The sequence below is a fragment of the Vigna unguiculata genome, chromosome 7 (genome assembly GCF_037176805.1).
Source record: "Vigna unguiculata cultivar grain cowpea cultivar isolate G323 ecotype 2 chromosome 7, ASM3717680v1, whole genome shotgun sequence".
Classification (NCBI taxonomy): domain Eukaryota; kingdom Viridiplantae; phylum Streptophyta; class Magnoliopsida; order Fabales; family Fabaceae; genus Vigna; species Vigna unguiculata.
Window position 1 is genome coordinate 27,980,844 of NC_140798.1, and position 11,962 is coordinate 27,992,805.

Genomic DNA, 11,962 nt, shown 5'->3' on the forward strand with positions numbered 1-11,962 from the left:
TGACATAAAAGAGTCCACAGTGTCATGTATCAAGCAATATCATATTGACAATGGTTATAGATTTGCTGTTGTTGAGAGCAAATCTGAAAAATTTATATGTCGATGTGTCGACTATAAAAAAGGTTGCTCGTGGCGTTTACGGGCTGCTTATAGCAAGCGAAGTTTGAATTGGGAAATTAGAAAGATTGACGGATCACACACTTGTTTGTCAACCATGCAACCTGCAGATCATGTCAACCTTGATTCCAACCAAATTGCTTCTATTGTGATGAACTCTGTAAAGGAAAATCCTTCCATACCTATCAAAAGTTTGGTAGCTGAAATTAAAAATCGTTTCAGGTATTCAGTTTCATATGACAAAGCTTGGAATGGTAAGCAAAAAGCGCTTGCTAAGGAGTTCGGAGATTGGGAAGAGTCTTACAATGAACTTCCCAGGTGGTATGAAGTTGTACAACAAAGCAATCCCGGCACAATAATTCAATGCACTGGATCTCCTGTACAAGTAAGTGGCCAACCTGACCCTTCTTGCTATATTATGGAACGCGTATTTTGGTCTTTTGGACCATGCATCCAAGGGTTTAACTATTGCAAGCCAGTTGTCCAAGTAGATGGGACATTTCTGACAGGAAGATATCAAGGGACATTGCTAACAGCACTAGCTCAAGATGGGTCACGTAACATATTCCCTTTGGCCTTCGCGATAGTGGAAGGAGAAACAAAGGAGGCCTTGATATGGTTTTTTCAACTGTTAAGGGAGCACGTTACACCACAATCAAACCTCTGCTTGATAACAGACAGGGGGAAAGGCATATTGGCAGCCCTACAATCTGAAGAAGTACAATGGGAAGCAGATGGACTGCAATCAATATACTGCATACGTCATATTGCTTCAAATTTCAACAAAAAATTCAAGAATCACGAATTGAAGAACCAATTAAAGAATATGGGTAATAATTTTTTTCTTTCATTCACCACATTCAATAATTAAACTAACTAATATAATTGTATTTTTACAGCTTACAAGGTGAAACAACCCATATTCGATGCTAAATTGGCAGCTTTGAGATCCTATTCACCAGAAGTGGCATCTTGGATTGACAGGATACCACTAAAAAAATGGACTCAGGCTTACGATGGAGGTAGTAGATTCGGGCACATGACAACAAACCTGGCAGAATGTATGAATTCAGTTTTAAAAGTAGCTCGTTCATTACCAATTTGTGCTCTAATCAAGGCAACATTTGAAAGGACCGAAACATGGTTTGTTGAGAGAGGGGTTAAGGCAGACTCCATGTTACGAGCAGGACACCAATATACAGAGGAAATTAATGCTATCATTAGAAAAAATCAACAACAAGCGGGAATGTGTCAAGTTCGTCGATACTCAAGAGAAAATAATGAATTTCAAGTTCAAGAGATGTTTTCTCCACATGATCACCGCCTACCAATGTCTTTTATAGTTAGATTAAATGATTGGTGGTGTGATTGTGGTCATTTTCAAGCTCTACGACTGCCTTGTCATCACGTAATAGCTGTTTGCTCTTTCTCGCATATAGACCTAACCTCATACATCCATCCAGTTTATAGCCTCTACAACATCAATAAAGCATATGAAATACAATTTCATCCGGTTAGGAATAAAGAATATTGGTCACCATACACCGGACCAAATTTCATTCCAGACCCAAACATGCGCCGTAGGGTAAGGGGAAGACCACCAATTAATAGAATCCATAATGAAATGGATGAACCAAATCCAAATAGACGAAGCAAATGTTCATATTGTAGAAATGAAGGACATCATAGAGGCAACTGTCCTTATCGTCAGTAATTTTATTATGTAATTTTTGTTGTGTTATTTTTATTATGTAATTTTTATTTTTTTACTTTTATTATGTAATTTTTATTCTCTTACTTTTATTATGTAATTTTTATTTTTTTACTTTTATTATGTAATTTTTATTCTCTTACTTTTATTATGTAATTTTTATTGTGTTACTTTTATTATGTTAATTGTGTATTTTTTAAAATTACTTTATTTTACCAATAACAAAATGAATTAATAACTACTCTTAATTGTCTAAAATAAGGTTAAAAAATAAAACTGAAAAATTTTAAAAAATAAAATAAAATGCAACGTTTAAAAAAAAAAGAAAACAGAAACCGGTCTTCTACCTGACGACTTCAGTGCAGAAGCCGGTCTCCCCCCTAACGACTTCGATTTAAAAAAAAAAATATGAAACCGGTCTTTGGGAGGACGACTTCTCCTTGAATGTCGTCCCCCCTGACGACATGACCCAGATTTGCAAAAAAAAAAATTCAAAGGACCCATATTTACAATTTATTGGTCAAAATGACCCAGATTTACAAAAAATTTAAAAAATCCAAGAACTGACACATGACACCCCATCTAACGTCGTTATTACACCACTACAGAAAATGACTTGATTGCATCAAATTTTTTAAAATAAAGACCAAATTGAGATAAAAAAAAATTAGAAGAATCAAATTGATATTTTGCTACGGAAATAGAGAACATAAGTGTAATTTAACCTATATATTATGAATAGTGTGCTATCAATTACTTATTTTTGGAATCTGTGCTACTGCATACAAATAATTCCGCTAAAGCAATTTCCACATGGATTACTTTACTTTTCTTAAATAGATAGTAGACGATAACGGGTAGTATTTGTTACTTCAAATCCAAATCATTTTTGTCGCTTCTCTTACTCTTGTCTTACTTAATAATGCATAAGCTTATTTTTTTTTTCTCAATAATCAACTATTAGTCTGTTAATCTAGTGTCAAATACATTAATGCTAATCATTATCACAAATGCCTTATTATATTAACCTATAGAAAGAATTATAAGAAAAAGAGGACAATGAATCATATTCCAAGAAAGGATAATTAAGTACTTGCAATTGAATATTGGAACGAGAATGAAGACAAAAAACACTGCAACTCCATCAGAAGAGAAACTAAAAGTAAATCGATCGAGAAGACTCAAACCTGCCCACAAAGTATAAACTGTGTCGTTGAAATTAATCGAAGAGCATAGTATTAAGATGGGCATTTCTTCGGAAATTGCAGCAGCCACGATTGTTTTGTTGTGCCTGTGGAGTGTTGCTGACAGTGTTCTCAACACCAACATCACTACCGTTCTGTGCAACGTTGGTGGGTACACCTCAGGTGATCCTTTTGCTGTCAGTTTGTCATATGTTGTTGGAGAATTGGAGAGAGAGACTCCTACGCAGAAAAATTACGATTACTACAACATTTCTCCATATCCTAATGCCTTTGCCTACGGACATGCCGCTTGCAACCTAAATCTCACAACCTCTGACTGCAAAACATGTCTTGGTGTTGCCAAAACGGCCATGTTCAACGCATGTCCCAAACGTATAGGAGCTCGCTCGGTGCTGCATGATTGTACGATCAGGTACGAGCAGTACCCTTTTGACGATTAGAGATACAGAATTGTTGGAGCTTTGCTTTCATGTTTCAACAAAACCCTTTGTAAGCAATAAATCTGTTTGTGTACCACAAATATGCTCAGTAATGAAGTCAAATACTACCTATTCTATTCACTCATGATCAACTCTCATTCTTTATTTCAATTTGCTTATATGTTGTTTTGGGTTGTGATTAATTTACTTATTATGGAAGGCAAACTCAAAGATAAAGCTTCAGTGATAAAGTTAGCAAGTGCGTGATTTAATTTACTTAATTTGATATGAGAAGATATATTTTTAGTATATATCAAGAGAAGGTCAAGTTTGATAAGTTTATATTCCTGCATTAGTACGCCAGAAGATAAACATTTGAACAAGTTTAGACATAAAAAGATTATCTCTAAGTAATGGATAAGGTAATGGCTTATTTTGGAGAAGACTATCTCTAAGTACATAAATTGGTAGGTTTCAAATGTTGAAGAACATGAAAGAGCTTCCAAACAGTCAAAATATTTTGGTAACACCAGCTCCTGCTGATACCGTCAATTTGCAAAAGGTTCGAACGAAGAAAACTTCAAATCTCGCAATGAAGCTGTCTTTGATTATTTACTTTATTTTGGAATCTTGTGTTACATAAGAGGAGTGCCAAAGTTGATAATGTGCTGCAAGACCAACATTAGCTTATTTCAGTAAAATGAGCAATGCCTTTGCCTTACCACATCACAAAACATAGTACCAGAATGTCATTACAGCAACAATGCTACTAAGAATACAAATTGTATCAATCCTACTTTCGTTTCTAATCTTCTCCTCTTTTAACTTATTTTGCATTTTTGAGTATGCAAGACAAGATTCAAGTACTTCACTGTAATTTGTGCTTCTTCGGCAACTAAGTGCTTTCTTAAGAATGAGCAAACTGTTCCTCCCATTAACATGCGCACCTTCCATGTCTTCCAACTGCATACTCAACTCTGTTGATCTAAGTGTTGTTTGAACCCCTTCTTGTTCAGTGTGAACCACTCTAAACTTCATAATGAAGATGCACTGCACTACTTGAGAAGGAAGAACATCCTCGGCAGGGAGAACAGATCCAAAACGAAAGACAAAATCCTTCTCTGTTGGCCAATGTCTTTGTCCATCTAGAGGGCTCCAGCTAGCAAGATTAGCAGATTGCTTAATTTTCTTGTTTACTATGATCCAACTAAGCAAGAGACCATCACGAAGTTCCCGCCATAGCTTCCCATCTTTCTTTTCCCTTTCCATAGAAGTAATTGGTGGCAGTCCATCAGAAACAGAAAGGGTAACCACACCATTGTTATCATCTCTATCAGCACAACTCAGAAGATCAATCCGGAAAGGACAGTTGTAGAACCACCCATTATAGCCATTGGCGTTTGGAATTCCCCATAAAACTTTGGAGCATATTGGTTTCTCCTTAAACTTGATATCCACAATAGAAACAAAATCTGATGGAGAGATGCTTTCCAATTCATTCATATCCCCATAATATTCAGCCTCAGTCCAATCATCAGGGTACTCATGATAGCTGTTCCATTGATACTCTCCAACCTCCTTGATAACAATAAGAGGAAAACAATCTGCGTAGAATTTTCTGAATCCACCAATAAAAGATATTAAGATTTTGACATCTTCCCTGTTTGTTGAAGGCCACATAGACGAACACACATTTTCCCATAAGATCTCTTCTTTTGAGATGGAACAAAATGATGCGCAAGTGCAAGCTGCACAAGCCAACGTAGGGCCGTCAAGACGTCGTAATATGTCGTAGAAGAGGTCGTTACTCAATGAGGCAATACTCTCAGCAGGAGCAACTGCCATAACAATAATCCTGTGATTGTCATAGAACATAATTCAAATCAAAATAACTAACACAGAAATGTAGAAAAAACAGGTTAGCCTTTTTAATACATTAGCCAATAATGGAGCATACAATTAATGTTTTGGTAACATTGTAATCTCATTTCTGTAAAGACCAGTGCCTAACATAGTGTTCATGAGGACCAATGGAAACCAGTTAGTTTATCAGTGCCAACCACCAACATCAGCAACCACTCAATCCAAACTTCATTGATGACTACAAGATAGCATAAACTTGTCATATTAAAATAGCTACTACTTCAATTTTATTTTAAAGGGAAATATTAGTACTGTTATATTGTGGGAGAGTAATTGATCTGCTGAAGTTTCTAAAAGTAGAATAAAATTAATAAAATTTCAGTAAGCTAAGAAACTTAATTGCGAATTAAAAGGTTGGAATCGAAAATAAATCTGAAATTTCTAAAAACTAACATAATAAGGCATGTTGTATCAATACACCCTGCAACACAGGAAGAACTGCAGATCTTGCTGTTGTCAATAACAAATACGTCTCTTTTAGATATTCCAGTACAGAACATCTGATTGAATGTAAACTAGTGACAGATACTACTTCAAAGTCTGCATGAATTATTGACTAGTAAAGCCATAAGTCTGTTTTAGAACTTGTGTAGATAATATCAGCACCGAATTAGTTCTTGAGAAATAGAAATGAAATTAGTAATAAAAGGTAGCAAAGGTGCTATATCCCTTTTAATAAACATTCTCTTCTCATCATATAGCCACGGGTTTGACTTTGAGAAAACACTACATAGCAGAGCAGAGACTGATTATAACATATCATTCAATACTAGGCACACCAGAGGAAAATTCCATATCGGTCATATGTTAACTTTGATATCCTAAATAGAATGTTTGAGATCAGCGTTCCAATGACATAAGATATTCAATTGACATCTTAACAGGAAGATCAGCATGCAGTTGTCACAAATCCGTGATTTGCATTTAATTTATAGCAGGACTTGTCAAGGTATCAGAAACCAAGATTTCCAAGATAACCCATACATCGAACTCTGGCTTGTAAAAACTGTTCACATTCTCTTCAACTCAAATCTAAACGTAAAATTCATAAGGAAAGAGCAAAATTTAAGTACGGTACTTTAGGTGGGTTAAGTACTATTCTCTGGTTAAGTTGAAGTTTCAGACTAGTAACTTTTGGTGGACAGAAAAGAAAAGAAAGGGTAATAATGTATCTTTTCCCTCTATTAAAGAAATACTTGTAGAAAAAAGAAATCTTTATTTTTCTTTTTTCCACTTCCTCTTCAATTCAAATCTAACATTTCCCTTCCTTTCTTATACACAACCAACCAGGCTAAAACACACTAATTGTAAATAGAAATAGCACCAAAAGTGCTACACCAAAGTTTTATGCGTAAGAAAACCATCAAGCTAAATATATATGTCTGAGCTGCATTTCATATATTAAGTTTACAAAGTTACTTTTACAGTGCATTTTGTTTTCCTCTGGACTCTTCAAACTACTACTCCAATAAAAATTGTGAAAGACAATTATTTAACCAATGGGTCTCAACCATTAAAGAAACACACACTTAATAAGTAACCTGCAACCGTTTATATGACTGCAGCAGAATACCCTATTACTTCAACTCTTCAACATTACAAATTGATCAACAACGGCACTCCCTTTATTAAACATAAAACATAAGCAACCAATAAAGATAAACAAGCTTGAGAAGTGCCACCATATATATGCGAAATAACCAGAAATGCAATCAAATTCATAATGTAAATTACGAGGATACATAGAAAATAACAGAAGTGCTAATATCTAACTAAGCGTACCAAAATTACAAGTTGGGAAATATGGGTTGTCAGTAGTCACCTTAAATATCGCACATGAGTGATGATCAACAGAAGAAGCTGCTAAAAACAGATGAAGCGGGACAAGAACAAATGGGGAAGGAGATATGAGGAACGAGTAAAAAAAGAACTGATTTTGAAGAAAACCCAGATGAAAATATAGGATTTCGGACAATTAATAATGTAAGAAGATTGGTTTAAGGGTCACAATCCATTGTGTTTTGGGTACTGTTCTTGTGTTCTGGTTCTTAGTTGTTCGCAACTAATGCTTGAAAGCACAGGAGCAACAGCATGAGAGGTCAACGATCTCCCACTCAACTCTCGAGGTGAACGCCATGCACTGCCCCTTCCATTCACCACACAGATTTTGCCACGTCCCAAAACCACTTTTAGCAAAAACAATCTTGTATAGACAAGTTGTCACTTGGATTATTTTAGGTATGCACGAAATCGTCGGAAAGAGACAAATAATTATCCTGTTGATTAAATTTGAATTTTACTAAGAAGACTCTGCTAAAATATAGAAAAATTATTTTTTAACAAAATATTGTTTACAAATTTTTAATAATATATACACATGATATACCTCAATAAATAGAAAAAAGTTTGATATGACTTAAAAAAAGAAAAAATAATTTAATGTATATTAAAATATAAATTTTGTCAAACTTTATAAAAAAAATTGTTAACATATCATAACACAAAATATAATAATTTAGTGTCTCTCCTTGCTCCATGGAACAGTGCATTGGATGAGAGAATGATTCTTATTTTGTTAAAACTGATTTGGATAGATTAATGAAAGAAAGTTTTATTACGATCTCATTGCTTCTTTTGAGACAAAACTGGTGTATGTTGTTAAAATAATAAGTTTTTTTCTTTTTTATATATTAATTATAAAACATGATTATGACAGTTTCTATTATAAAAAAAAATATTATTAATAATAAATAAAATTGTCTTATTTTCATTAATTTTTTTAACTAAATAGTTGGTCTTTCGATTTTCTTCTCTTTCTTTTCTTTTGGTTATTTATCTTTATTAAATTGATCATTCATATTTTAACCAGGTTTAGACCGTGCATACACAAAAGTCTTTGTTTTTTCTTGTCTTTATTTATTTTTAATTATGTATTAAGAAAAATAATAAAAATTTATTATATTTAAAAAAAATTAATTTATTTAATCTTATGAAGTGATATAATTACATTTAATTATAAATATAATATTTAATTTTAGAGTTATAAGAAAGTTAAATCTGAATTTTGTGTATATTATAAATAAGTAGTATTTTTTAATATTAATTTCTTAAAATTAATGCAATAGTAGATCATATAATTTGAATTGACCTCGGTAATTACTTATAGTACTTTTTTTATTTATTTGTAATTAATACAAAAAATGACAATAAAGGTGAAAATTAAAGAATTAAGATATTTGAATTTTTATAATATTTTAATTAATTATTATTGTCTGATTTTCTTGTTAATTTGTAGTAAAAATATTAATGTAATTATTATATTAAATTAATAATTTATTTACATAATTATATTTAAGCATTATAATAATGTATAATTATTAATAAATGTTTAAAAAATTGATAACATAACAAAAATAATTATAATTTTCTTAATAAAATAATTAAAAATAAATAATATTATTTTAATATTTAGTTTGTTATATTTAAGTAATGTATTATAATAAATAGAACTAATAATAATATTAGATTACACTATTAATACTACTATTAATATTACTAATACCAAAATTAATATAATAACAATAATAATAATAATAATAATAATAATAATAATAATAATAATAATAGAGCAACAGTCATATTAATAATAATAACAATAATAAGAATAATATATATTCATAAATATTAATTTAATAGTAATATATTATTAGTTACTTATAATAAAATAATATTGTTATAGAATTAAAATCTATAATTAAATTTTGAAATTATATATTATATTAAATTAAAATGAGTATACATCAATTATTAGAATAAAAATAAAATTTAGATATATTGCATATTATGAATCACGTAAAAAATAATTATAAAATAAAATTAATATTAAAATTTGTTAATAGAACTATAGATGTAAAACTTACACCAATATTTAAAATGAAGTGATAAATATTTTATTTATAAAATTTTGGTATCTTGCCATATGGAACAAATAAAATTATTAATAAGAGTATCTTGCACTATCAATAATGACAGGAATACATTATACAAATAATAATATCATTAGTTATATTAATTATAGAACTAATAATAATAATAATAATAATAATATAATAGTGTTATGTTTTTTTTTAATTTGTTTTAAGAAAATTAATATAATTATTGTTATAGGTAATTTTTATAATAAATTAATTAAAAATAAAGTATAGAAATGATTGATTATTAAGTGAAATAACTTCTTTATTACTTGAGGTAAATACGGTTAAAACATATATATTCAGAATAAAAAAGAAAGAAGACATAAACCAAAATATAGATCTTATTCCCATCCTACTCATTCATTAAGTAAAGAATTAATTGAAATTAAAAAGAGGACTACATTTCACTGGGTTGATGGTTTCAAACCAATTTAAACTGCAATTATAATAAGACAAATCCAAAACCTCATAATTACATGTCTAGTAATTTATCTTTTCTTAGTTGGATCGAATTACACGTTTACACTAATAATAAAAAATTATTTTTACATGATTACATATATAATTTTTTTAATGGATTAGGCTGAGTTTTTCTTTTTTTTATTTTGATCAAATTCCATTTAAACCGACTTGGGTGAGGAACTGTGTAATTTGAATGAAATGATTTTATTTTTTACTAATATATAACCAAAAGAAGAATGTTTGTTGTTCAAACATACATATCACTTGTAATGAATGGCTGATCAATGAAAATCATAATGGTTAACAATTGTGAGTAATTAAATATAGCCATCAGGTACAACTTTGAAAGTTTGATAAACAACTTTAATATATTCAACATTATCAATTCAATATATTTATTTTTTGAGGTAGAAGAAACGTAGATTGTTACATATGTAATACAAAACTATTCCCCGACCTTCACCCAACAGTTAAAACATTTCGGGATAGCTCACAACATGGTATTAAAGTTTGTATGATTACATGGTCTTGAGCTTAATATTTGCCAACCCAATTCTTCTAATATTGAACTCAATGGAAAAAATAGACAAAGTAAATCTAAATTAATAAAAATCTAAATTACCGGCCAATGAGACTCAAAAAATAAAAATACACCAAAGATAGGTAATTAAGCATTAAACATACATAAAAAATAAAAATACACCAAAGATAGGTAATTAAGCATTAAACATACATAAAAGAAAATAAGGGAAAATGATGGCTTATCACCAGGGTCAAGGGTCGAACTAAGTCGGTTTAGGTGGAAGGTCAAACCGAGTCCGCGTAGGTCGAAGCTCGAGCCAAGTTGATATGAGTTGAAGGTTGAACCGAGTTAGTCCAAGTTGAAGATGAAACAAAGTTTGCTCGAGCCGATGGATGAGTCGAGCCATCCAGGGTCGATGGTCGAGCCAAGTTGGTCCAAGTTGAATGTTAAACCGAGTCGGTCTAAGTCGTGGTCAAGCCGAGTTGGCCCTTGCAGAAATTTGAGATGAGTCGGCCTATCCTGAAAGTCCAAACAAGTCAGCTAATGCTAAACATTAATCCAAGTCGCCCCAGGCCAAAGATCGAGCCAAGTGGACCTGTTCCAAAAGTCAAGACGATTCTGCCAAGGTCGAAGGTCAAGCTGAATCTGCTCGGGCTAATGGTTGAGCCGAGTTGGCTCAGGTCGATGGTTGAGTCGAGACGTCCCAAACTGAAGTCAATCTGAGTCGGCCTGAGTTGAAGATCGAGTCAGTTAGCCCAAACCAAAGGTCAAGTTGGGTCATAAGTTAAGTAAAGTTGGACCAAGCCAAAGGTTAAGCCCAGGCAACCTAGATCGAAATTGAGCCAAGTCGCTCGGGCCTAAGGTCAAGCAAAGTCGGCCTGAGCTGAAGGTCAAGATGATTCTACTGGGACGAAAGTTGAACCGAGTCAGCCAAAGTCGATGGTTAAGCAGAGTCAGCCCTGTCAAAATCGAGTTAAGTCGGCTCGAACCAAAGGTAAAGTCAGGTCGTAGGTCGAGCTGAGCTGGCCTAGGCTGAAGGTCTAGCCAAGTCGGTGCAGGTCGAGGTCGAGCCAAGTTGTCTCAAGCCGAAAGTGGAGCCTAGGCACTTGGACCAAAGAACAAGTCGCTCCGTGTCGAAGATCTAGTCGAGTCGACCCGACTCGAAATTGAGTCGAGTCAGCCCGAAATGATAGTCAATTCGAGTGGGTCTGTGTTGAATGTTGAGCCAAGACGACATGTGTGAAGGTCAAGCCGAGTCGACCCAACCAAAGGTTGAGCTAAGTCAACCCAGATCGAAGATTGAGTTGAGTTGGCCCAAATGGAAGGTCAAGTCGAGTCGGTTGAGACCTAAGACGAGCTGAGTCAGCCTGAGCTAAAGGTTGTGCCAAGTTGACTCAAGTCGATGGTCGAGTCGAGTCGACCCGTACCGAAGTCGAGCCGAGACAGGTTGGACCATAATCGAGATGAGTCAGTCCAGGCTGAAGGTCCAATTGGACTGAAGGTTTGAGCTGAGTCGGTCTAGGCCAAATTTGAGTCTAATCAGCCCTGGCCGAAGGTCAAGACAAGTCACCCATAGTAGAAAGTTAAGCAAAATTGTCTTGTGCTAAAATTAAGTCGAGTTGGGCATA

At 32.9% G+C, this 11,962-nt stretch overlaps 3 protein-coding genes across 5 annotated transcripts; 2 read left to right on the forward strand and 1 right to left on the reverse strand.

The window, feature by feature from the left end:
• The first annotated feature begins 268 nt into the window (after nucleotides 1-268).
• Nucleotides 269-1,831, forward strand: LOC114163591 (uncharacterized). Its single transcript, XM_085676006.1, has 2 exons — nucleotides 269-947; nucleotides 1,017-1,831. Exons 1-2 carry the CDS (start codon nucleotides 269-271, stop codon nucleotides 1,829-1,831), a joined length of 1,494 nt encoding a protein of 497 aa, XP_085532132.1.
• A 1,240-nt stretch (nucleotides 1,832-3,071) lies between these two features.
• Nucleotides 3,072-3,473, forward strand: LOC114191278 (antifungal protein ginkbilobin-like protein). The gene has a single exon (XM_028080449.2). It carries the CDS (start codon nucleotides 3,072-3,074, stop codon nucleotides 3,471-3,473), a length of 402 nt encoding a protein of 133 aa, XP_027936250.1.
• Nucleotides 3,474-4,037: 564 nt separating this feature from the next.
• On the reverse strand, nucleotides 4,038-7,534 carry LOC114189571 (F-box protein At2g27310-like). Of its 3 annotated transcripts, none has more exons than XM_028078174.2 (2): nucleotides 7,158-7,534; nucleotides 4,038-5,307 (listed from the first exon to the last, which is right to left on the reverse strand). In XM_028078174.2, the coding sequence occupies exon 2, from the start codon at nucleotides 5,295-5,297 to the stop codon at nucleotides 4,179-4,181; it is 1,119 nt and encodes a 372-aa protein (XP_027933975.2). In that variant the 5' UTR covers nucleotides 5,298-5,307; nucleotides 7,158-7,534; the 3' UTR covers nucleotides 4,038-4,178. The 3 variants fall into 3 exon arrangements, with proteins under 3 accessions (XP_027933975.2, XP_027933976.2, XP_027933974.2); XM_028078175.2 differs by having other exon boundaries at nucleotides 4,038-5,290; nucleotides 7,198-7,533; XM_028078173.2 differs by having other exon boundaries at nucleotides 7,198-7,533.
• Nucleotides 7,535-11,962: the final 4,428 nt, after the last annotated feature.

Excerpts from the sequence above, each read along its gene's own strand:
- LOC114163591 (XM_085676006.1), top strand. The coding sequence starts at position 269 with ATGAACTCTGTAAAGGAAAATCCTTCCATACCTATCAAAAGTTTGGTA. Across the intron at positions 948-1,016 it reads GAACCAATTAAAGAATATGG|CTTACAAGGTGAAACAACCC; the intron begins GTAATAATTTTT and ends GTATTTTTACAG.
- LOC114191278 (XM_028080449.2), top strand. The coding sequence starts at position 3,072 with ATGGGCATTTCTTCGGAAATTGCAGCAGCCACGATTGTTTTGTTGTGC.
- LOC114189571 (XM_028078174.2), bottom strand. The coding sequence starts at position 5,297 with ATGGCAGTTGCTCCTGCTGAGAGTATTGCCTCATTGAGTAACGACCTC.